The sequence below is a fragment of the Podarcis liolepis genome (genome assembly GCF_965112155.1).
Source record: "Podarcis liolepis genome assembly, chromosome: 10".
Lineage (NCBI taxonomy): Eukaryota > Metazoa > Chordata > Lepidosauria > Squamata > Lacertidae > Podarcis > Podarcis liolepis.
In genome coordinates, this window is record NC_139562.1 from 66,855,842 (window position 1) to 66,881,512 (window position 25,671).

Consider the following 25,671-nt stretch of genomic DNA (forward strand, 5'->3'; position numbering starts at 1 on the left):
TTTGGTTTGGAGTATCATTATTTCTTCACCTAATAAGATCTCATCATGATCGTAAGGCACCAAAGAGCCAAACCTGGCCATTAGGAGTAATTAGAATGCTAAGATAGGAGATGGGAAAGAGATGATGAAGCCATCCGTTTGGTAAATATGGAATCCAGAAATATACCTTACCTAACCTCTTCATCCATAGTCTGGCTGGTTTCACAAAATGCAGGGAGGGCAGAGGAAAGCCAGGGAAAAGCCCAGCCCATGAACTGATCAAGGCTGATTTCACAGTGTGTGTGTGTTTTCTAAGCCCACAGCAAGATGTCAACAGTGCTGTAAGGAGGGTGTAGACGGTTGCTCCAGATTTTGTCTCTGCAACTGAACATGCCCATCAAATGATGAGTGGATTACCTTGGTAATCCAAGGCTGCTCTCTTATGGGTTTGCTCATTCTTTCCTCTGATTTAACATGGGCATTTTCTAAAATTAATTCTGGAAAGGGCATAGTTTGCTGAAGCTTTAATTTCCCCCCCATTTGTTCCCATCGCTTTCCCGTCTTTCTTACTGATCTGTGCAAGCAATCCAATGGATGAATACCCCTTTTCACTGTGTTAGCAATATGCACAAGTGGTGGGTAGGGTGAGAATTAAGAAGATTAAAGAACCAACAGAAACAAATTAAAACTGTGGCAGGCTAAGCATTTGCAGTGGCCTCTATGGAGCCTGAAAATAAAAATAGAAGATGGCAGCTTCCTTAGGCATTGGTGTGGCTTGCAAACTAGACCAGATGATTCAGAAACCCAGAAACCAGAAAGAAATTTGGATGGGGAGAATTTTGTAAGCATGCCTGCCTGCCACCCAGTGGTCACCTGGCCTCCTGTAATAATATATTGTACTTTAATACGCAAACACTGTTTTTGTTTTTAAAAAACAAGAACAGCAAAATAATTATCCTTATTACTACTTCATCAGGCAGGCCACTGTTGCCATTTGGCTTAAAAGGGAAAATGAAGACTGAGAATGTTTGTTATCTTCACTGCTTGCAAAGCCACCTGTGTGGCAGACAGCAGTTTAGCAGGTGAAGCTTTTCCTGAAATGGTGGTGCAGTTAGTTTCACTTGGTGACATTCTCCTATAACACAATATCAATAATAGGTAAAGGTAAAGGGACCCCTGACCGTTAGGTTTAGTCGCGGACTACTCTGGGGTTGTGGCGCTCATCTCGCTTTACTGGCAGCGCATGGAAATGCCGTTTACCTTCCCACCGGAGCGGTACCTATTTATCTACTTGCACTTTGTGCTTTTGAACTGCTAGGTTGGCAGGAGCAGGGACAGAGCAACGGAAGCTCACCCTGTCGCGGGGATTCAAACCACTGACCTTCTGATCGGCAAGCCCTAGGCTCTGTGGTTTAATCCACAGCACCACCCACGTCCCTTAATGTTAAGAATACTGGAACCCTAAAATAAGCAACGGTACTCAAGAGTTGCCACAGACTTGAACCAAGAAGCAAGTCAAACAGCAATTCCATTAATTGAACATCTGCATGATGTTTAATGGCATGCAAAATATGCAATGCTGAAGTTAAATAGGCTGGTGGCTCCATGTAAATTCCTCCTAGAGGTAATTTTTGACCCTCCAAAAGTACCCTTTGAGCTGGGTGTTATCCCAGTTGCACTGATAACAGCAATATTATCTGGACAGATAATATGTCAAGTTAAGATAAGAAAGTGTTTTCTATCACTTTCTGAGATGATTGTTTTTCGCTCTTTATAGCTGCTGTCCCAAACCAGGTGCTCTTCCTGTTATGGGGCTCCAACTCTCATAATTCGAAAGCATTGTTTATGCTGGCTGGCGCACATCGGTTTTTATTGCCCAGCAATATCGCAGGCAGAGGAAGGCTGCTGTGTTTGTTCAGCCGGGTTATGTCATTTCATGTCATAGTGTCATTAAAGCAGCAAGTAACTTGAGATGTGCACCCAAAAATTCCCTGCAGAGTCACATCATAATGGCAGGTTATCCAAGAGGGCAGCCTCCTTCTCATTTGTGAAATAGCAAGAGATTTTGAGGGAAATGTCTCAGATCTTGTAGATGTCTTAGCCCAGTTCTGCTCAGAATTTACATCCAGCTTACCTGGGCCAACAATACTGAACCCTTTCCTAGTGATAAATGAAGCCATCTGCATGGATTTCAAATGGTTGTAGGCAGAGTAGATGAAGGGAAACTGAGGTGAAATAGTCTTTTGGAATCCGCTTTAGAACAGGGATCATCAGTCAGTTTTCAAGCCCCAAATCTATTGGGAATAATTTTACACTCTTGGGTACATAATGATCATTTGAATGCTGGTTTATAAATTGTTTGCTATCAAAAAGAGATTGCAATAAAGCAGTTCCTTTGTTTCCCCTTTTTCTTTTTTGAAGAATTCTTTTTCTTCTCTGCAGGCAGTTTCTGTCCCTCCCCCTCCCCACCTTTTTTTTTTTAAAAAAAATAAAAATCAGTTTATTAGAATCTCCCATTCCACTACAGCCAACAAGTTCATTCCTATATTTGGTGAGGTTACCAGGTTCCTGTTCAAGGCCCTGGCCCCTAAAGGTCACTGAGGTCATTCCCCCACAAATGCCCTACTACCATCATCTATTGAATGGCAGAGACAAGCAAGACTCTGCTTTCAAAAAGCCCAAACCAGCATATGCAATGAGAAATGGCTTCCTAGAACCCCCCATTTTATGTGTGTAGGGGAAATAACACAGAACAAGGCATTGCTGCATGCAAAATAATAAATAATGCTTCAGTTTAACACATTTGCCCGGGGATGCAGAGCATGCAGGTGTAGCTGAACTACAGCTCCCATCATCCCTGATCTTTGGCCATTCTGGATGGGGCTGATGGGAGTTGGAGTCCAGCAACACCTGGCGGGCCACGGGTTCCCCATCCCTGACAAAACAAAGCACACTGACTTCCCTCTTCAGCAGTTATCCTGACCCACCACTCTTTTCTCCTCTCTCCTTCCTATCCACTCACTCCTCTCTTTATGCAAAGTCTGGGGAGCCAGTGTGGTGTAGTGGTTAAGAGTGGTAGTCTCGTAATCTGGGGAGCTGGGTTTGCATCTCTGCTCCTCCACATGCAGCTGCTGGGTGACCTTGGGCTAGTCACACTTCTCTGAAGTCTCTCAGCCCCACTCACCTCACAGAGTGTTTGTTTTGGGGGAGGAAGGGAAAGGAGATTGTTAGCCGCTTTGAGACTCCTTAGGGTAGTGATAAAGTGGGATATCAAATCCAAACTCCTCCTCTTCGACTGTCATTCTCAGATGACTTTCTCCACCTCTTACTCACCCTGACTCCACTCAGCATCTCAGCATCACAGCATCACATTCAACTGCTGTAAATCATCCTTGCCTTCATTCTTTTGTTACATACACACAGCAGTAGTGTATTTCCCCCCTCAAAAGAGAAGGGGAGGAGAAGTACAGAATTTGCCTTCTTAAGAGATGTTTATATCCCCTATCCTTGCTTACGAAATCCGGTCATATCCAGATACCTACTAGAATTTGCAAAGTTGCCTTTGCCTAGTTCTAGAAATTACAAATCCCAGGAAGGACTGGATTTCATAACCTTATCCAGAAAGTGGAAGAAGCATGGACAGGTGATCTGCCAATTTCAGCACCTTTGTGTTTCTCACTTTTCAAATCTTAAGTTCAGTTTACACAATGAGTTTGTATTATATTTAAAGTATGGCTTTTTGTATGCCCCCCATACATACTTTTTTGTATGCAATTTTGCCTAATTTCTGCATTTTTGCCATGTCCCCTGATAATATAAATTTTTAGTTATTAATAATATACCCCGCTTTTCACGTCATTTAGGTTTCTAAGTCGCTTTTAAAATTTATTTTTGCTAAAAAACAAAGAAGTATGAATTGTTTGGTTGGATAAATACATCATTTGGAGAAGCGAACGGGTTGGATTTCTCCCCTGTTCCTGGAAGAAGCAAGGATGTTGCCTCTGGCAAGATTTTGCTAAACTGGCAAAAGGCTGAGAGCTCTGTTCCAGACCAAAGTTTTTGTAGGAGGATTGAAAGTGCCTCAAATTTATTTGCAGGACATTTTGACCATGACATTCAGAACTTCAGAATTACCTTTAATAGCCTATGTTTAGTCTGACCTTAAAATAAATAAACTCCTTCAATTGGGTTCATCTAGAGCCTTTTGCAATAATGACTATTATCCATTTAATAAGAGGTAGGCATAATAGGCAGAAATTATCCAGAACTGAAATGTAACCTGATCACAATTTGGTGCCCCTATAATGTAGGAGCAAGCAGCTTTATTTCAGAGGAGGCGAGATTTCATCAGCCAGGATGTGGGTCGTGCCACCCAAATAACTTGTAAAGTCATTTTGCATTTTTCAAGGAGCCTGCCCTTACCTTAAGTAATCATTAACATTTATGCAGTGCTTTCCATCCACACTGATTCCAAAGGTCTCTGCAATCTTTGTAAAAATTATCCATTCTGGGACCACTTGTTACGAAGTAAAAATGGTGTAGGTGATGCATGTACCTCGTAGTCGTTTCTTACGTAGACAAGGTTGTGCTTTCACAAGTTAAAGTTTGACCAAATCATTTTTCGCCATCTCCAGCACTGTGCTGTGGGAGCAACTTCAACGAAGTATGCAAGGTTACCAAGTTGGCAGCGTCAAAGAAATGAGTATCCCATTTGGAATGGTTTGGGGCACATGGCAGCAGAACAGAATTGGCAGTGAAATCTTGGTGAGGAAAGAGGAACGGATACTAATCTATCCAGAAGACCAAATAGCATTGCTGAAGATAGCCGATCCCTTTAATATCCACTTGAGTCTCTCCTGGTATGTTCACCCCCTAGATAATAAGGTGGAGAGCCTCCTCTTTGGTGGCCCCATGGTGATGGAATTCTCTTCCACTGGACCAGTGTGAAATTTCTACATTGCAGATTTTTGGGCTGGCCCTGAAGACCATCCACACACCCCTTCCAAGACTGAGGTTTATTAGATGGGTACCGGTCTGAGTTTTGCTGTTTCCAGGTGTGTGTGTGTGTGTGTGTGTGTGTGTGTGTAGTGATTGTTTAAAGTTTTAAAATGATGCTCATTTTCTTTTGTTGTTTTGGAAGTTTGCCCAGAGAAGCAGCCTAAAAATAAAATAGAAATGGCTGGAGAATCTTTCCACAAAAGGCTTGCTTGGATGGGGGTGCAAGGAGGAGAGAAGCTGAAGCAGCAGAGAGCAGGTAGAAGGAAAACAAAATAGAAAGAGAAACTTATACTGGGCTAAAAAGGTAAAGGGACCCCTGACCATTAGGTCCGGTCGTGACCGACTCTGGGGTTGCGGCGCTCATCTCGCTTTATTGGCCGAGGGAGCCGGCGTACAGCTTCCGGGTCATGTGGCCGGCATGACTAAGCTGCTTCTGGCGAACCAGAGCAGCGCACGGAAACACCATTTACCTTCCCACAGGAGTGGTACCTATTTATCTACTTGCACTTTGCCATGCTTTCGAACTGCTAGGTTGGCAGGAGCTGGGACCGAGCAACGGGAGCTCACCCCGTCGTGGGATTCGAACCGCCAACCTTCTGATCAGCAAGTCCTAGGCTCTGTGGTTTAACCCACAGCACCACTGGGCTACAACAACCATAAATCCTAGTCACTGGCCATGCTGGTTAGCGATCATGGAACTCCAGCATCTTATGAAGGCTACAGATTCCCTACCCTGTTACACAGCAAGAACATGGAGTCAGTGAAAGTATAGTTCCAAGTTGCATATGTGGAGTGACTATTGCAAAGGAATGAATCAGGGCACTGGTTTGGGGAGTAAAGTAGATCCCCATTTAGCAGTGTACTGCTGTCACACATACAATTGGAAACTGAGAGTGCAGGTTCCGTGCAACTGTTTTTCAGTGCCTACCTGTGTGGAGATAAACTGTCTGTTGGTTAGAGAAGAAAACATCAGCTTACCTGGAAGGACTTTGAGCCAGCAAGCTAATTGGGAATCTGATGCACTGAACTAATTTAGGATGTTCTAATGAGACTTGTCCAAGTAGCCATGCATTTTACACATCATAAATCATGAAGACACAGCCCTGGTCCCAGAGTGTCAAAATATACGAGAGGAGTCCATTGTACAACCTGCTGTCCTTTGAAAAGCCTTTTTCACAGCAAAAAAACAAACCATCAATTGGTGAAACTACAATTTTATAAATTTTCATAATTTGTGCTAAATATTGCCTTTACTAGAATGTATTCCATAACTATGCAGTTAGTTGGGGTGTGATCTAGGGAATTTTTACCAGAGAAAGTTTACAAGACCATTTTTGTTATTGTCTGAATAGATTGAACCATCTCTCCTAAAGATGAGCTCCGTAGCCTGGTCCTTTGAGGTCTTGTCATCCATTTTCTTTGTAACGGTGCCTCTCTGCAGATGTTACTAAGCTAAAACTCCCAACAGCCAATGGCTAAGGAAGATAAGAGTTGTAGTTCAGTAACATCTGAAGGGCCAAAGGTTCTCTACACCTGCCCTACATCTTATTATGTTGTTCCTCCCATTGTTGATTTTAATTGGATGGGTGCATAATCTCTGGTTCCTGAGTACGGAAGGGCAAAGAAGGTTATACTGGAGCTTGACCATGTGAGCATAGGGAAGGGTTGCAGCTCTGTGAGAAGCACATGATGCGGAAGCACCCAGGTTCAGGAAAATACTCTGTCTGAAACCCTAGAGAGCCAATACTAGAATCATAGAATCATAGAATCATAGAGTTGGAATAGACCACAAGGGCCATCAAGTCCAATCCCCTGCCAAGCAGGAAACACCATCAGAGCACTCCTGACATATGGTTGTCAAGCCTCTGCTTAAAGACCTCCAAAGAAGGAGACTCCACCACACTCCTTGGCAGCAAATTCCACTGTCAAACAGCTCTTACTGTCAGGAAGTTCTTCCTAATGTTTAGGTGGAATCTTCTTTCTTGTAGTTTGGATCCATTGCTCCGTGTACGCTTCTCTGGAGCAGCAGAAAACAACCTTTCTCCCTCCTCTATGTGACATCCTTTTATATATTTGAACATGGCTATCATATCACCCCTTAACCTCCTCTTCTCCAAGCTAAACATGCCCAGCTCCCTTAGCCGTTCCTCATAAGGCATCGTTTCCAGGCCTTTGACCATTTTGGTTGCCCTCCTCTGGACACGTTCCAGTTTGTCAGTGTCCTTCTTGAATTGTGGTGCCCAGAACTGGACACAGTACTCCAGGTGAGGCAGAATACAGTGGAACTATTACTTCCCTTGATCTAGATGCTATACTCCTATTGATGCAGCCCAGAATTACTAGCTACTATAAACACAAGACTGACTTAGATGGACCAGTGGTCTGACTTGAGATAAAACAGTTGTCTCTAGTGTTCCCTCACAAGACTCCTGTGGAAATGCGCATGAGAAGAGAATTGATGATATTTTAAAAGAGTTAAAACATTTAAACAGTAATAACTTCTTCAAATAATAATAACAATAACTTCTTCAAATAATAATATTCTTCAAGTAATAACTTCTTCAATAATAATAATACAGCAGCAATCTGGGGCAAATTAACATTAATCAGGGACTAAGCATCAGTGGAAGCCTGAGAACACAGTTAAATCTTTGAAAGGCACCAAAACGCCAGCCGTGGTTGGCACATGCCTGAGCTCAAGTGGTTCCACATTGTGGAAAATTTCATTTGGTAGCAAACGTGTTAACTCAAGCTCTTTCATGAAGATGATGATAACTCGGTCTCATTCTGATGGCAAAGAACCATTCCTTTGTTTTAAGCTGAGGGCTGATTGTAGAGTAATACATGGAGGTGCTTCTCCTTTCAGGCTCACCCTTGGCTTCATGATCAGCTGTGCCTTCCTGTCTATGTGGCTTAGCAACACCTCCGCTGCTGCTATGGTGATGCCCATCGTAGAGGCAGTGGCTCAGCAAATCACCAGTGCTGAAGCTGAAGTGGATGGCCTGGAAATGACTCACGCGAATGGAGCCACCAATCACGCGCTGGAACTCGATGGTACGCAGGGATGTTGGACGTTTTCCACCTCTACCTTCCCTGGGGAAAGACCAGCTAAACTGAAGCCCTCCTATTCAACTTTTCACCTCTCTCCCTCTCTCTTTTAAAATAGAAGATATTGATGAATGCAAAGCAGCTGGCTGGAAAGAGAAAACAAAGCAAATTAATGGGTAAAATTTATTTTTGATCACGTATATTATATCAGTTTGCTCAAGCACAGCAGATCACTTATAAACACTGCATGTTTCTTTTTTCCAGATACAGCAACGGGTCTGCTCATGTTGTTCACACTGTGTGCAAGATTGAGAAGGAAAAGGTATTTCATAAGCAATCGTGGCGTTTTAATTTTGAAATTATGGTTTGATTTCAGCCTAGTAGGTCAGGGTCACTAATTTCTCTAGGTCCATTGACACATTTGGATTTTGGAGAGAGTGCTGTTGGCACCACCCTCTCTGGTCACTTCTTTTAGGTCCAACAGAATTAATTTGAGCTTTGAAAAGCACATAAAGCCGAAAGAGGAAACGAGAAAGAGTGCTACTCTTCCTTCCAATTTTTGGGTTGCAGCAACTGGTTTTCTCTTCAGGTCATTCTCTTTAGAAGGATGAGCTAAAGAAGAGTCCCTGTGGAGATCCATTTCAGACTGAGCTTTCCAAATAACTTTTTTTTAAAAAAGGAGGTGGTTTTGTTGGTCCACTGGACAAAAAAACCCAAAGTCTACGCATTTACTATTTCTTTATTAAAATTATTAGTATCCTGCCTTTCGGGTAATCTGCAATATGGTATAATACAAAATTGTGAGTGAGCTTTTAGTCTCCAAATTAAAGAAAAGGATGCAGCTAGCCATGTTGATGAAATCCAAAATCTACAGGGTGATGATTAGGGACAAATGAAATGCCAATAAGTCAGGAGCAAATGTTAGAACTTGCTCATGACTTTGTGACTTTTCAGTTGGTCCTAAGAACAGTGGCGTAGCGTGGGGGGTGCAGGGGGGGCCGGCCGCACCGGGCGCAACATCTGGGGGTTAGGGGCGCTAATCCACAGGTTAGGGGGCGCAAATTACTTGCCTTGCCCCGGGTGCTGACAACCCACGCTACGCCACTGCCTAAGAAAGGTGTTGTCATACTATAGGTTTTGTTGGGTTTGACAGGTTTCTTGAGCCCTGCCTGCTACCCTTGTATCTCCAGCTGTTAATCCATCCCGCTAATGGTTCCTGCTGCAATATTCTCCACTGGTTTCTGCGTCCATGTTCTTTCTTGTCTTGTGGGAATATTGCCTTAAACTGAGGCAAACCACTTAGTCCATCTAGCTCAGTATTGTCTGACTGAAAGCAGCTCTTCCGCCCTTCCTGGAGTTTCTGGGGGTAGAATCTGCGATCTTCTGCATGCCAAACCAATTCCCTCCCACTGAGATCCTTCCCCTAGATCTTCCTCTTTGGACTCAGTTCACCCCTGGCCCTAGTCTGACTGTGAAGTTGCTGGCAAGTCTTGGAACAAGAATTGTGGTGCAATTTGTAACTCTGCTTTGTAATGATTACTCGTGAATTCTTATCTCGAGACTCGGATCATCTTCATTAACCCCTGGCTCAAAGCCATCCCCCTGTAACTGGAGTCTTTAAAGTGCATCATGGATGAAAAAGTCGTTCCCTGACACGTTTCAGTAAACGGACATGACAGGGAAGGAGAAGTGCACTAAACCCAACTAATTATATGAATTCATTCTCAGAAATCCATGTTTGGTTGAAGTTATTAGCCTGGGGGCTCCTCCCACTTTTCACTGGGCCCATATTTTGATTGTATTGTGCCCTGATTAATTCCCCCTGGTTTGAGAGCTTCTCTCGTTGTTGCGCCTTACGTAAATCTTACCTGCTGAATTGAAGCTCAGCGAAGGAAAAGCCTTCCCTGAATTCTCTGCACATCTGATAAGTTCTGGTTCGGTGGGATTTTCACAAGGCACAGCTGTGGAACGACGAGAAAACCTCTCGGACCCAGATGAATTAATCGGCACACGATGTGATCAAAATGCAGATCAAACAAAAGTGTGCATGAGCCCTGGGACATTAGTGGTTGAAGTCTTGGGATGGTGGTCTTAAAATTGTGTGTCCATACATTTTCCTCCTTCTCTTTTTCTCCCTGCACTCCAGGCTGCAGGGACCAAAAGTACAGCATCCACGAGTGCCTACCTAAGAGATCAATGCATTTTTTCTTTTAAATGTACACGTCTGTCGCCATTTTGCTACAACCAAACCTGTCCCACCACCTGCAAACATCTATTTACCAGTATTCTGGTATTCTGGTGTGAAAACCTGTGAATCACACAGACTTTTTAACAGACCTTAAAAAATATTTCCCTTTGAGATGCTCCTACATCCCTTTGAGATGCTCCATAATTTAGTCTCCATGTGAGATCGTTCAAATCAAACAAAAATGGGGTAGAGTGGGTTGGATATCAGTATCAGACCCCAAAGCTCGGAGCCAAGAGAGATGTTGAGCTACAGTGAGCTAAATGTGCCTCTTCCAATTACCATGCATGTATTTGAGCTGTCTTAGTTTGAGTGATGTAGTTATTATTTTTGAATGCATCACCGAGCATTTGAGATGTGGCAGAGGTATGTCAATGCTTCACTGATAAAAAGTATGTTTCAAGGCTTTTTTAAAAAAGGATATCCCCTCCTCCTGCCCACAGGTCAACCAAGCTGGACCTGTTCTCATGAGGTCTATGGGGTGGTGGGGAAGCCATTTCACTGTGACTTCCAGCTACATGGGTTCATAAATAAGGCCATCTTGAGGAGTTACAGGCATGCGTAGGATTCAGCCCTGGCATGCCATCACTACACCCAAGCCAAATCCTGCACATAATGGCAGATGCTCATGGTGACAGCCTCGCACCACTCAGAGAGGGAAGAATAAGCCTTCTATGGTGAATACTTTTTCCATGCTGAATGCAGATTTCCATCTCCTGTGAGTGTTTTCCCACTACCTGTGCTGGAGCCCACCACAGTGAGACTGTTCTTACGGATGAAGAAGAATTTTATAAAATGGCACAGTTTAGAAACTCTCGCTCTCTCCTAGCTCAATAATCCCCAAGGCATTCTGAGCCAAGCCCCCTTCCCTCTTGCCTCTGCTCATTATGGCTCAGTGTCAGCATCTTCCATCTGCCTCTTCCCCTTCTTCTGTCCTCTCTCATATTTTCACAAACTTACCAAGTCGTGAATATGGAGGAGGGGAAAGAGCAGCTGAGGCTGCTTCTGTTTCTGCAGGCCAAGCTGTTCTTGCCAACTTGAACTCTAGGATGTATTATTTGCTATTCTTCCTGATTCATCAACCAGGAACAATAACAAGTTTTGAAAACCTACACGCGTCAGAAATACACCATGGGTTATTTCAAAGAGTCTTTGCTCTACAATGTGTTTTATCTAAAACCTCCAAAAAGATTTGCAAAAATCTCAGCTCCTTCAATTTCTGAACAAAGATGGGCAGGTTTCACATGTCGCTAGGCGAAAATGAAAATGTTTACTGTTCTTTTCATTTCTTATTTAAGGAGACTCCAGAACCAAGTGATACCGGAAGAAAATACCGAAACAAAAGGGACCACATGATATGTAAAGTCATGTGCCTGTGCATTGCCTATTCGTCAACTATTGGCGGACTGACGACCATCACAGGAACTTCAACCAACTTGATATTTGCTGAGCACTTCAACACGTAAGAAAAGAGACAAAACAAGTTTCTCTAAATCTGAAACCTGTTTTCACTTCCTTCCTTTTATAAAAGCACTTCAAACAACAACTGGGAATAATAAAAAACAGTTTAAAAGATCGACACATACATAAAATCAGTTCAGATCCAAGACAGATACCAACTGGGTTGAGTGTCAAGACCCTCAAGCCAACCCCCATTAGAATAAAGTAATACACACAGACACGGAATTTTTGTTTAAGGTTATTGGGCACAATTTTTGGGCCACAACTTTACTGATTACAGGGAATGTGAGCAGTATTGGCTTAGGCATTGGCAAAAGACTATATCGGACTCCTGCCCGCTTTGCAGAAAGTCTGTAAGGGTAAACCACCCAAAGGGGAGCTGCTTCAGGGGAACGTGCCTGCATCTCCCCCGGTGTTCCCAGAGGCCTGGCATGGCCCTAGCCCCTCAAGTGGACTTCAGACAAGATCCAGGCCCAAGATTCCTTTAATGGAATACCCTTGGACAATGGAGGGGAGACCTCCCCTCCCCCACTCAACTATAAGCCAATGCCTAACTGCCAAACCTTACAAAGTTGTGATGATTGCTAAGAGGTAGGCAAAAACCAAGTGGCCAGTGCCAATTTGCCAAATGGAAAAAATTCCTACCCGGTCCCCGTCCCAAGACGGGCCACCAACCAAAGTCCAAAGCAAGGCCAGAGGACACCTAAATTAAAGGGAGGGTGGGTTGGTGTTCGGCAGCCGCTTTTATACTTTCCCCCATGATCACCCTGTTTAAATTGATTGGGCAATAGCCCTGGGTAATCGTGGTGCCACCCTGGTGTGAGGGCAATAGCTCCACCCATGCCAAGGTGGGGGAACTGAGTTGAGGGCCTGCCCACAACCAGGACCATCTGTTAAGATGATCCCACATAAAGTTTTTATATCCCAATCCAGCTCTGTCCCCCAAATATACTTAAGAGCCTACCCATGTGATGGTATTGTAGGTTAGTTGACCTTATTACTGCTGGGTCACATAAATCTCTCATAGATTAGCTAAATATTCAGGTGAGTCACATGATGATGCTCTTGCAGTTTAGCTGCCAACAACACTCCACCACAACTTCTACTTTACAAACCAATGACATTTTAACCGTGCAGTAAACAAAGAAGCAGAAGGCCAGAGAATTTCTGAACCACAATCACTATCTATCCACCCAGGCTCTATAAAGTATTCCAAGCCTTGCAATTCCATTGTCTTTGTCCTCGATGTCCCAGTGGTCAATATCTATCCAGAAATTTTAAGGCTCATCGTTATTTCAATGGGAGACATAAACACACGCTTAAATCCCTCCTGCTGAAATCAATGGAACTTAAAGTATTCAACTTTTGCTGGACTATGCACTATTTCCATTGCAGAAATAGTAAACTGAAGCTGAGGGTAAGGGAATTTAGACTCAAAGATCCTTGTCCAACCACCATGAGCTCACAGGACAATACGGCATTCAAATAGACACAATATTACAGCTGGAACACTTCACACAGGCCGGAAATGCAGAATGGAAAAAAGGAAAATAATGTCTAAAAACATTATTCTGCAGGTTTGCTCTCCCTCCTTTTAACAAACTCATTGAAATCACGAGGCTGTCTTAGAAATGTTTTATAATTATAAACGATGGTGGAACAGTTTGGCCCCAAGAAACTTTTCTCACAGCTGAAGATATATGATGTTTAACTTCATGCTATTTCTGAGGCAACTGCAATTTTTACACTTGATACTAATTGACAACAACCGCAGTATCAAGGATCATTCTGTCAGTTTCACTCTGCGTCCCAAATATGTCTAATCTGTTAAAGCGATTTCTAGTTGCCTGGAATATTGTCTATCTGCCGCCTGTAATTTGCTAAAAATTGCATCATCCTAAACTGCATTTTACACAAGAGAATATATCATAGTTCCTTTAAAGCAAATAAAATAAAAGCATACATATAATCAAATAAGCAAGGATACATTAAAGCCTTCAAACTTCATTACAAGCAAGGCAAGGGAATAATAACCATACCAGAGGAAAACACATCTCCAACTAATTACCTATGTGATTCCACCCTGAACAACTAACAGTGCAGGATTTCTTCTGAGGAAGCATGCCTGGAATTGCGCTACAAAACTCTTTCTTGTTTATAGATGGGCATTTTGTTACGAGCCCTGGTTTGATTACAGCTCCAGGATCATTTTGGCACTGACATGCAACACCATTGTTTTTGTTGGAGATCATAAGAGCTGCTTTGCTGGATCAGACCAAAGTCTTTTTGTTGTTTAGTAGTTTAGTCGTGTCCGACTCTTTGTGACCCCATGGACCAGAGCACACCAGGCACTTCTGTCTTCCACTGCCTCCCGCAGTTTGGTCAAACTTATGCTGGTAGCTTCGAGAACACTGTCCAACCATCTCGTCCTCTGTCGTCCCCTTCTCCTTGTGCCCTCCATCTTTCCCAAAATCAGGGTCTTTTCCAGGGAGTCTTCTCTTCTCATGAGGTAGCCAAAGTATTGGAGCCTCAGCTTCAGGATCTGTCCTTCCAGTGAGCACTCAGGGCTGATTTCCTTCAGAATGGACATGTTTGATCTTCTTGCAGTCCATGGGACTCTCAAGAGTCTCCTCCAGCACCATAATTCAAAATCATCAATTCTTCAGCGATCAGCCTTCTTTATGATCCAGCTTTCACTGGAGGTCTCCGCCTACCTCAGCCAGTTGCCCAATCTCTCCTGGGGAGGCGTTGCCAAGGTGGTCAGGCCAGGTAGGGGGAGGGACCACCCTGCCCACACAAGCAGGAATCTTTTGCCCAATGTGAGGCTCAAACCCACAATCCTGAGATTCCCCATCCCCAAGGGTTGGAGAAGAGATGGGGTCATCTCAGGGTCCAAAATTACCTAGCTGCACCACTACTCACCTCTCACTTTCAGGTGGTTGTGCATTCTCTGAGTTGTAATTAGAGATGAGTGGATCAGCCAACTCCTGTCAGTTTCACAGAGTTTCATTCATGCCCCCCATTCAGCATCAATGTCAGTTTCACATGTTTTCATTCATAAGTTTATGCCCTCCCGCTTCTGTGTCCATCTCTAATTCTTCTTAAAAAAAGAAACCTCCCCACAAAAATATGCCTATTTGTATGCATTTTATTCCCTCTCCTTCCACAAAATAGGCCTTTCCCAAAACATGCATTCTAATCTAAAATGTATATTTTTATATACACCACGGTAAAGACTCTCCTCCTGCAAGAGAGAGGAGTGGTTGTGGTCGGGAGCCGGACTCCGCCTCAAGCAGGGGGCGTTAGCCCCCTGCCTCCCACTCACCTGGCTGGCCTACGCCCACGGGCAGGCACCCAACCAGGTGGACGCAGGCACCCAACCAGGGGGACGCAGGTGGCGCTGTGGGTAAAAGCCTCAGCGCCTAGGGCTTGCCGATCGAAAGGTCGGCGGTTCGAATCCCTGCGGCGGGGTGCGCTCCCGCCGTTTGGTCCCAGCGCCTGCCAACCTAGCAGTTCAAAAGCACCTCCGGGTGCAAGTAGATAAATAGGGACCGCTTACCAGCGGGAAGGTAAACGGCGTTTCCGTGTGCGGCTCTGGTTCGCCAGAGCAGCGATGTCACGCTGGGCACGTGACCCGGAAGTGTCTTCGGACAGCGCTGGCCCACGGCCTCTTGAGTGAGATGGGCGCACAACCCTAGAGTCTGGCAAGACTGGCCCGTACGGGCAGGGGTACCTTTACCTTTAAAGACTCTCCTCCTGCAAGAGAGAGGAGTGGTTGTGGTCGGGAGCCGGACTCCGCCTCAAGCAGGGGGCGTTAGCCCCCTGCCTCCCACTCACCTGGCTGGCCTACGCCCATGGGCAGGCACCCAACCAGGTGCCTGCGAGGGGGCGTGTTTAGCAGCCCAAATTGCTGCGGCACCAGCCTTCCGGCTTCACTTTTTGTCGTCCCGTCGCGAGTCGGTAACATTTTTTTTTTGAGTTGAGCACCATCTCGCAAAATTCAGAGTTGCAAGAAAGCTGAAGGATTACTGCATTCTGAGCTGCATAATAGTTCAGGAGGTGTGAGTCAGGTCAGTTCACTTAGAAAATGTGGACTGAACCAAATCCCCGAGTCTTCCTAGTTGCAGCTGGCTGCCCATGGTATCTTTCAGAATCTAATAAACCACTTGAGTGAAGTGAAATGAAATGTGCAAGGAAGGTGAAAGGGAATCATAGAAAGCAGCTGAATTGGAGCCAGATGACGCAGCAACATGTGAAAAGGGCTATGGAATGCATAGCTCTCCAATATTTCTCTGATGAAAATAGGTGTGTCCTATTCAATAATAATAACAACAACCACAACCACAACCCGCCCATCTGACTGGGTTGCCCCAGCCACTCTGGGCAGCTTCCAACATATATAAAAACACAAAAAAACATTAAACATTAAAAAAAAAACTTCCCTACAAAGGGCTGCCTTCAGATGTATTCTAAAGGTTGTATAGTTACTTATCCCCTTGGCTCGAGGTTCCACAACTCCATACCCTCCAACATTTCTCTGATGAAAATAGGGATGTCCAGTGCTTTTTTTATTTCTAAAAAATGTTTAGGGGTACTCTCATTTTCCTATTCATATTGAAATTCTGCCCCTCAATGAGGTCAAACTTAGATTCACAAAATGTTTAGGGGTATGCGTTCCCCCGGGGGGGGGGGAGCACAGGGGATGTCCTAAGGAAAAGGGGACATTCTGGGATCAAATCAGAAACTGGGACAGCTTCTGTAAATCCAGGACTGCCCCTGGAAAAAGGGGGGCACTTGGTGGGCATGTGAATGCCCTCCCCTTACAGATTCATCTAGAACTGACCTTGCAGGGCTTTGGGTGCCAAAGCACACATTGATCCAAGCCTTTGACCGAACTGGATGTGGATTTGGGTAGACTTCCCGCTCTGGCTTGTACTGTTGTTCATTGTGATGATGAGTGTACTGCTTGATTGGTTTTATGTACCAGGATTTTATTGTGCATTCTATGTTCCTGTTTTATCCTGCGCCCTGCTCTGAGATTATTTTTTAATGAAGAGTGAGCTAAAAATCCCCTAAATAAATAAAGGGAGAGACATAAAACATAAACACAAGCCAATCAAGAGAGGGAACATGACAGAGCCCAGAGTAAAGAACTATCAAAAGGCAAAAGGCATTAATATCGTCAGCTTTTCGTGTTACAGCTGCTCTTCTAAGCTCCATTTGGTTATGATTCAGAGTCACTCTCCATGGTGGTTTTGTGTGTTAATCTAACATAATATAAAAAACCTTAAGAATGATCTTAAGATAATGAAAGCCCTGTTGCAGAGCAATCCCCAGGTCTGTCCTGATAAGCTTGGTCAAGGTCAGTACTGCAGGTATAAATCACTTAAATTCAAACATTTATTAATGCAGATTGCATGGCAACAGCCATGAGGAAGAAGGTGGAGATAGAAGGGAGCTGTTAAAACAGCTTATGCAGTCTTGTTTTTGTAGGATCCTATCAATGCGATAAGGGACGCGGGTGGCGCTGTGGTCTAAACCACAGAGCCTAGGGCTTGCTGATCAGAAAGTCGGCAGTTCGAATCCCCGTGACGGGGTGAGCTCCCATTGTTTGGTCCCTACTCCTGCCCACCTAGCAATTCGGAAGCACGTCAAAGTGCAAGTAGATAAATAGGTACCACTCCGGCGGGAAGGTAAATGGCGTTTCCATGCACTGCTCTGGTTCGCCAGAAGCAGCTTAGTCATGCTGGCCACATGACTTGGAAGCTCTCTGTGGACAAACGCCGGCTCCCTCGGCCTATAGAGTGAGATGAGCGCCGCATCCCCAGAGTCATCCACAACTGGACCTAATGGTCAGGGGTCCCTTTACCTTTACTATCAGTGTGATAGTCCAAATCTCTAAGGTCAAACAGATCATCTTCAAAGTGTGTTTTTCTTGGGCAAAGAGGCTGTCTGAGCAATCCTAGTTTGGCTGTTATAGTTACATAAGCTTACGCTGCAAACCATCTTCATCACTGGGTAGCACAGCCTCTGTATTTTCAAGTACACAGGGCCAGTGAACCTCCTGATTTTGAGCCGGTGCATTCATCCCCACAACATGTTGTGCCTTCGTTTTTTCACACCGTGATGAATATTTTCTCTGAATGCTGACACCTTTACTGTGCCCTAAAGGACTTTAGTTTTTGCTAGATCAGGAGGACACCGTAAATCTCTGATCCCACACTGCGAAAGCACATTTCAGAGGAAATGTCAAGCAGTAGGAGTGTTGGCTTGAAGTCACATCAGAGTAGCTTTACCATTTCAAACACGAAACGGTGAGCAATGAGGAAGGAAAGCAAATTATTTCCCCACCCCCATACCCAAGGAGATGTCACTTGCTTTGGCCACCTGTGCATTCACACAGTAAGGTTGGGCATGATCAATGGGCCATTGTTACCAGGCCAACTAACGACAGTGAAATGAGTTTTTGTTTCATTGAAGGTGGAAATAGTATTAGCACAGACCAGACTTTTTCTGTTGCAGCCAATTCTCTCAGCCTGTTTCATGGAAGCTGCAGCCTGACGGTGGATGCTTTCAAGTTCACCTTGGTATGCTGGGTGATTTTGGCATTCCGGATGACATTACTTTTGCTATCTGCCCTGGGAGAATCACACAGAGATTCTCCAAAGGAGCAGGGTCCCATCAAAGAAATTGCCTTGCCTATTTTGCAGCTCTCAAGTCAAGTCTGACACCTTTGTCCCAGAGAGAGCTTAATAAAATCAAACAAAGCTCTTGTCTTAATGAAACCTTTCCTCATTATAGAAACTCTTTATGTTTGTTAAGCCGCGCATCTGTATCTGACTTTGACATGTGGCGAGTTCAGGCTATTGCTATGCATGGAGGGTTCTGTCACTCAAGGGAACTTGCAATGTGTAACTTGTGTCAAGGTCCTTGTTTATACATCCCTGCCTCAGGAGGTTACACTGCAGATGTTGAGAGAACTGTAGGAGACAGTCAGCAACATATTTTCTACTTTGAGCCCCATCCACACTATAAATTTAAAGCACTTTTATACCACATGTTTGGCCCCCAATCATCCTGGGGACGGTAGTTAAGGGAGCTGAGAGTTGTTAGAAGACCCCTATTCCCCTTCACAGAGCTATCTAATAATAATACTAATAATAACTTTATTATTTGTACCCTGCCCATATGACTGGGTTGCCCCAATCACCCCGGGTGGCTTCCAACATATATAAAAACATAACAAAATATTACACATTTAAAAGCTTCCCTATACAGGGATGCCTTTAGAGTTCTTCTAAAGGTTATATAGTTACTCATCTCCTTGACATCTGACGGGAGGGCGTTCCACAAGGTGGGTGCTGCTACCGAGAAGGCTCTCTGAACTTCAAACTGTGGTTTATGGATTACTTAATTAACAATTACTTAATTATTAAGTGGTTTGTTCTGTTACATGGATAAGGTGGAGGAGGTCTTTTGTAAAATGCTGTAACATTAAATCCTGTCAGTTGAACATTATACTGCTCAATTAACTGAGCTCAATCAATTATGTACATGGAGCTGGAATGAAGCCCATTGAAGTACTTCATGGTCCTATCTATCATGGTACATTCAGCATTCATTGGGTAGTTTCTGATGGCTAAAGCTAATTCCCTTAGCCAGGGTGGATCAGGAATTCGTTTCATTGTCTGGACTGACTGATGTCTAAAATAGCTATGTGAGTGCTTTGTGACAGAGTCTTACCCAATTATTTTTGGGTATAGCAGTTGTGATATGATGGATTGCTTCATGCTCCCTAGTTGATTTGATTCCCACCTCTTGGTGACTGCAGAAGTCAGTGCAAGGGGATGCAATCCTAGTTGTGTGGTAGCAAACAAGAGCTCTAGACCAGCAGTATGGTGACATAAAGAGAGTAAACATCTCTTCAGTCTCTCAGTTCAGTCTCCATAAAGCTGAAGTTCCTCACACAATAAAAAGCTTAGACCATATTAAAAGAGTGCGGGACTCAATAAATAAATACTAAATAAATTAGCAGAGTATTGAAATACTGAATATCTTGTTTAGTTTCAATTAAACAACACAGTAAATTGGCAGTTTTCTCCTTAGCTTCAGAGTTCATTACTGTTAAAGAACAATATTCTTCAGAACCTGGTAGAAACTTCATTGTGACCCCAATACAATACAATACAATACAATACAATACAATACAATACAATACAATACAATACAACCAACTACCAGTATATTTGCATTATAATATTTGATAATTGTAATCCTATTTTCTGATCTTGTAAAATAAAAACATTTTGGATAGCCATAGTAAAGGAAGTAAAACTCAGAACAGGATATGATGCATCAGTTGATCCATTGGTTATATTGCATGGTTAAGTCAAAGACGTGATCTTATCAGTGGATATGGAACTGGTAATTCACTTGCTGACTGCCACACAAATAGCCATATGCTATGGCTGAAGAAAAGATGGTGACCCAACATCAGTGTCTGGGTTATGAAGCATATAGTGGAGCTTTGGAATGTTCTGGTGTAGTAAGACTCGAGAAAATATCCAACCTTGAAACAATGTCTGGTTTTTCAATATTTATATTTATATATCTATGTGTATATGTACATCTTCCTTGTGTGTATTTATCATGTAACTTTGCTCATATGATGGAACAAAAGAAAATTGCTGTCATTATAAGCCCTATTTGAGCATTCACTTCCTTTATGTGATCGTAATCACGTAGCAAAGAGGAGAGGAAAACTGGCAAGTCCAGCCCTTCACTGGTGCCTCACATTCCTCAGCTGTACAGGCCCTTTACAAGTTGAAGGGCAGACTTATGAAGTAGAGGGGCTCCTGTACTCATGCAAATCTCATGATTGAGAACCTCATTCGAATCCTATCATGTAGTACAGCCTTTGTCCATCTGGCTGGGGCAGATGGGAGTTGTAGTACAAAACCTCTGGAGACCACCAGGTTGATGAAGGCTGAGGCAGCATATTATGAATAGCTCTTGGGGAACAGGGGGACATTTTAACATGATTTTGAAACCTTCCATAAAAAGGGGGAGACCACCAGCTCCACCCAGTGTCACACTAGATACCTGTGGTACTAATATGTCTCCCTCTCTTAAAAAGATAAGTGAGACCAAAAAAAAAAGGGGGGGACACCATAGGAAGTCAAGCAGTGAGATCAGGAACTCAGTGACGCAGGGCCAGTGAGTTCACACTATTGTTGTTAAATGTGCAATAATACAGTTGTCATTCAAATCTACATTTGAGGTGAAGTCATATTCCATCTTCATTTCCTGATAGAGCTGGTTTTCATATCTAAAACTGGACAGGGCGTGTGTAAGTGTATCAATACTTCAGCCCATTCCAGGGATCCTGTCTTAACTGGTGTCTTGCTTTTCATATTCAATAGTGATGTCTTAACCTCGTTTTCTTTCTCATTTTTTATTCAGGCGGTACCCAGGTTGCCAGTGCATCAATTTTGGAACATGGTTTATTCTTTGCATCCCCATCACTCTTATCATACTGGCCCTTTCCTGGGTTTGGCTCCTGTGGCTTTTCCTGGGTTTCAAGTAAGTATAAATGCCCAGTGCAATCCATGTGATGACAGTTGAGGCAGGGAGAATAGTATACTGTAGAAAATCATTTCATATTTTAGAAGGAGAATGGGTGGTTTCATTCATGAAAATTCACCAGCAATTACTAGAGGCACCCTTTCACTCATGAAGGCCAAAGGTAGCCTATGTGGTTGTGAACTTCAGATGTTGTGAACTACGACTCCCATCTTTCTGATCACTGACCATGCTAGCTGGGGCTGATGGAAGTTGGAGTCCACAACATCTGGATGGCATTACATTGGCTACATTTGGCTGTGGCCCTCCAATATGACCAATTATGGGAACTGGAGTCCAACAACTTTTGGAGGACACAGGTTCCTCAACCCTGTGGTATAGAAATAGGCATGCTTTTGGAAACTTAAAACCAGCCCAGTCCAAAATAATATTTGCATGTGGACTGATGGTGGTCATCATTCAGAACTTCTGCATATGCAACCCACACTCATAGGGTGAAACCAATATTTGTTCCGACACACCTTTGGGTGGAAAAGTCCTATTGTAAAGCTGCTACAGTGAATAATCTTCTCAATGCTCTGGGTTGATAAGGTTTATCCCTCAACTAAAGGGATAAAGATAGAGGTAGCTTGGACCCCAAGGAGGAATTATAATTCCAGATACCATTCCCCAAAAAGATGTGGTAATGGAACCATGGTTTGCTCACAATTCAGCCTTATGCTAAAGTGGGCCAAACATTTATAAACTGCTTGATTGTAATTAAGCACCGATAAGTCACAACAAATGATTTATAATAAGTGACATTCATCCTAACAGCTGGAAGTTGCACGGCTGCTTTTGTTTAATAAATAGCAGATACGGAGAGAATTGGTATCTGAATGAGGAACATATTAGAATATGGGTTTAAATCCCCTGCCCATCACACCACAGTCCTGATTTGACCACCTCACCACCCCCAACCCACAGCTACTATTTACTAAACCAAAAAACCAAAAAACCAAAGAAAACGATGTAACTGAGAGTTGCACAGTTAATATCACATCAGATTTGACCTTCAGCATAACATTGCTTTCCCTTTTCACATACAAATGTCACTAGGTGGTATAATTCCCCCCCCCCCCCCAGAATGGAGAGAATATTTTCCAAGATTTTCAGCAGGGATTTTGCTTTTGAGGTATTCAGCATGGTGTCCGCTATCATTCCTATCATCCCTGTTCATTGGCCTTTTTGGCTGAGGGAAATGGGAGCTAGCTACTCTAGTTTATATAAAGGAAGTCCACCTGACTTCATGCCATTTACTGTCTCTGCTATAAAGTATGTGCACCAAAACACCAAATTTGCCAACACATTACAATACACATACCATACATGATACTATAGTTTGACATAAAGCATTACGTTTCTGAATTACAAGGCATTGGTTATTTCTGCTCCAAGGACTGTGGCTTGGATCCAGAGAGATGTGTAACCAGTTCCTCCTGCCAAAAGGGAGCTTTGAACTGCATTTTCAAAACAGATCCCCACATAGCAAGCCTCTTTTGAAACAAACAGAATCTCCAAAGCAATTTGTGATATAAAATGGAGGGGAGTCGCCTCCTGGTCAAAGGAAGGAAGCCAAAAAAATCCTACTGAGTTCAGGCCTTTGGACCCAAGCCACAGGAAGAGAAACCCATATTTTAAATGTAAAAACCCCTTTACTGGTTATTCTTATTTCCATTTTAGTTTCAAAGAAATGTTCACGTGTGGCAAGGAAAAGTCGCCCAGGGAACAAGCCTCTGCACAGGTGATTAAAGAGGAATACAATAAACTTGGACCGATGAGGTAAGACAGACAGCTGAACCACAGGCACAATGTTACAATGATGTCAAAGCAAACATACTGAAAGGGCAATGTTGACACTCGCTGTTCTTCTGTTGCAGCTACCCAGAAATCATCACTCTTGTCCTCTTCATTCTAATGGCCCTGTTATGGTTCACTAGAGACCCTGGATTCATCTCCGGCTGGGCTTCATTATTTTCAGCGTAAGTTTATAAGCATCATTGTCCAGTTCTGAGGTGCTGGCATTTTCTCTTGTTTGCAAACAAATCCTCGTTGATGGTATTGAAGATTTGTTTAGCTATCATACTGGATGTACTGACAATATCTGACTCCTGAGCCAAGGAGATGTAATTCTCCAACCTTTAGAAGACATCTGAAGGCAGTCTTGTATAGGGAAGGGTTTTTTTAAAATAAACAACAACAACAACAACATATTTATACCCCACCCATCTGGCTGGGTTTCCCCAGCCACTCTGGACGGCTTCCAACAGAATATTAAAAACACGCTAAAACATCAAATATTAAAGACTTCCTTAAATAGGGCTGCCTTCAGATGTCTTCTAAAAGTCAGGTAGTTGCTTATTTCCTTGACATCTGATGGGAGGGCAGATGCCACCACCGAAAAGGCCCTCTGCCTGGTTCCCTGTAACCTTACTTCTCACAGTGAGCGAACCGCTAGAAGGCCCTCGGCGCTGGACCTCAGTGTCCGGGCAGAACGATGTGGGTGGAGACACTCCTTCTGGTTAAAATGCATTATTATGTTTTCATATATTTTGGAAGCCACCTCTGAGTGGCTGGGGCAACCCAGTCAGTTGGGTATAAATAATAAAGTTGTGGTGGAACAGGACACCCCTATTTTCATCGAATAAATGTTGGAGGGTATTCAATGCACCGAAACAGCACTGCAACAAAAATGGCCGGGGCCAGAATTGGCGGGCGGGCAGCGGGGGCGGCTATCCCATATTCTCTCTTGTACACACACACATTTATACAGTATGCTCACATACAGACTGCCCTGAGTAACAGAGTAGGAAGAGCTGCAAAATTGCAGAACAGTGAGGAATTTGCGGCAGGCCCGAATTAGACATTGGCTACTCCACATTCCACACATGCATGTACATGCTCACATACACATATAACACACAGCACAAACACCACACAGAGGTATCACCCACAAAGAAAAAAACCCCTTTTAGGCCACCCAGCACCACAATCAGTAATAGTGTTAAGTTGTGGGTGAACATATCAGACAACACAGTGATTCTTCAAACAGCTCTTGTTTATTCACAGGCCAGAACAGAACTGAACTGAAGGGTTCAGCCAGCCTGCTTATATAGAGCTCCACTAGAATGCAACAGTAACCATTTCTTATAGCTATCCAATCACTGAATGTCACTTTCAACCCCTTATTTGCATATGTGGACCTGAGTGAAAACTATCTACAGTATCCCCCTGCTGGCCCAGCGTGAGAACTTCAGTACATAACAAATAGTGCCTACCATTTTTACCTAAGTCAGCCACAGCCATGGTGGTTATATCTGATATCTGTTTCAGTCTATGCCATCCCCACTCAGCCTCACAACTAGTGCACCGCTTCTCATGGGGACAGATTTTTATTTATCCATAATGAACCCGAAGCACCATTATATTTCATTTTTGAAAACCCAAGAAGCTGTACCTCAAATAATGAACAGCGATGTGTGCCTAAGGCTCCACTCTGTATGTGGAAATCAGTTCTACTTCAAGTTAAACCTATTCGGGATTGGAGCATAAATCACACCTTCAAATATCCTCAGTTCTTGTCTCCTTGTAATGTTTGCTTGGGTAGCACACATAACTTCTTCAGTTGTTTCAAATACCTTCTGTTTAGATATTACAATCATTGGGCAGGGCTGTTTTCGAGTGCTTCTGTGAGGAAGTTGCAGTACTAAATTTATCATTGCATGGACAGGTGGAGTCCCCCAAACCCTGGGCGGCCCCCGTATGGAATAACGACTCAAGACAACGTGCTATGGGATTAAAATTGGCCACAACTTTATTATGTTTCAGATGTGGGTAGACCTTAGCTCAGGCATTGGGCGTTTATCCCTCCCAGTGTCCCGCCAGGGACCTGGGGAACATCAGGGTTATCCAGCGGGGGGTGGGGGGGTGGACTGGCTTTGGAGAACATATGTTCAAGCAGAGAGAGGCTGCCCCCATTATACTGCCGTCACAGGGGAGAGCAATAGGTGTACGGCCAAAGCCTCCCCTCAAACAACCCCTTTAACGGGGAACCCTGGTATCACCGCCACAAAGAGCAGGGATGTGTGGGTCACCGCTACACACCCACCCCCATTTAGGGAAGATAGACTAAAGGATCCCACCCAAGGCCTGATACCGCCAAAGTTGTGACGTTTTGCTATGGGGAAGGCAAACCTGCCAATGCAGGAGAATTCCTTTCCGGCCCTTCAACAGCGACCTTGACGTAGCAGCGCCCGTGTTCATGTGGAGAAAAGGTTAACCTGCAAAAGGAGTCTCAACTGAGGGTGGGTAGGGTGGGA

General features: G+C 43.8%; 1 protein-coding gene across 1 annotated transcript in view; it reads left to right on the top strand.

Moving 5' to 3' along the window:
* Window positions 1-25,671, top strand: part of SLC13A1 (solute carrier family 13 member 1) — an 87,967-nt gene that overhangs the window by 47,277 nt on the left and 15,019 nt on the right. Inside the window, exons 5-11 of the mRNA XM_083463563.1 lie at window positions 7,844-8,031; window positions 8,144-8,201; window positions 8,290-8,347; window positions 11,569-11,732; window positions 21,194-21,313; window positions 23,036-23,134; window positions 23,233-23,334. Coding sequence (XP_083319689.1) covers window positions 7,844-8,031; window positions 8,144-8,201; window positions 8,290-8,347; window positions 11,569-11,732; window positions 21,194-21,313; window positions 23,036-23,134; window positions 23,233-23,334 — 789 coding nt within the window. The remainder of the gene's footprint in view (window positions 1-7,843; window positions 8,032-8,143; window positions 8,202-8,289; window positions 8,348-11,568; window positions 11,733-21,193; window positions 21,314-23,035; window positions 23,135-23,232; window positions 23,335-25,671) is intronic.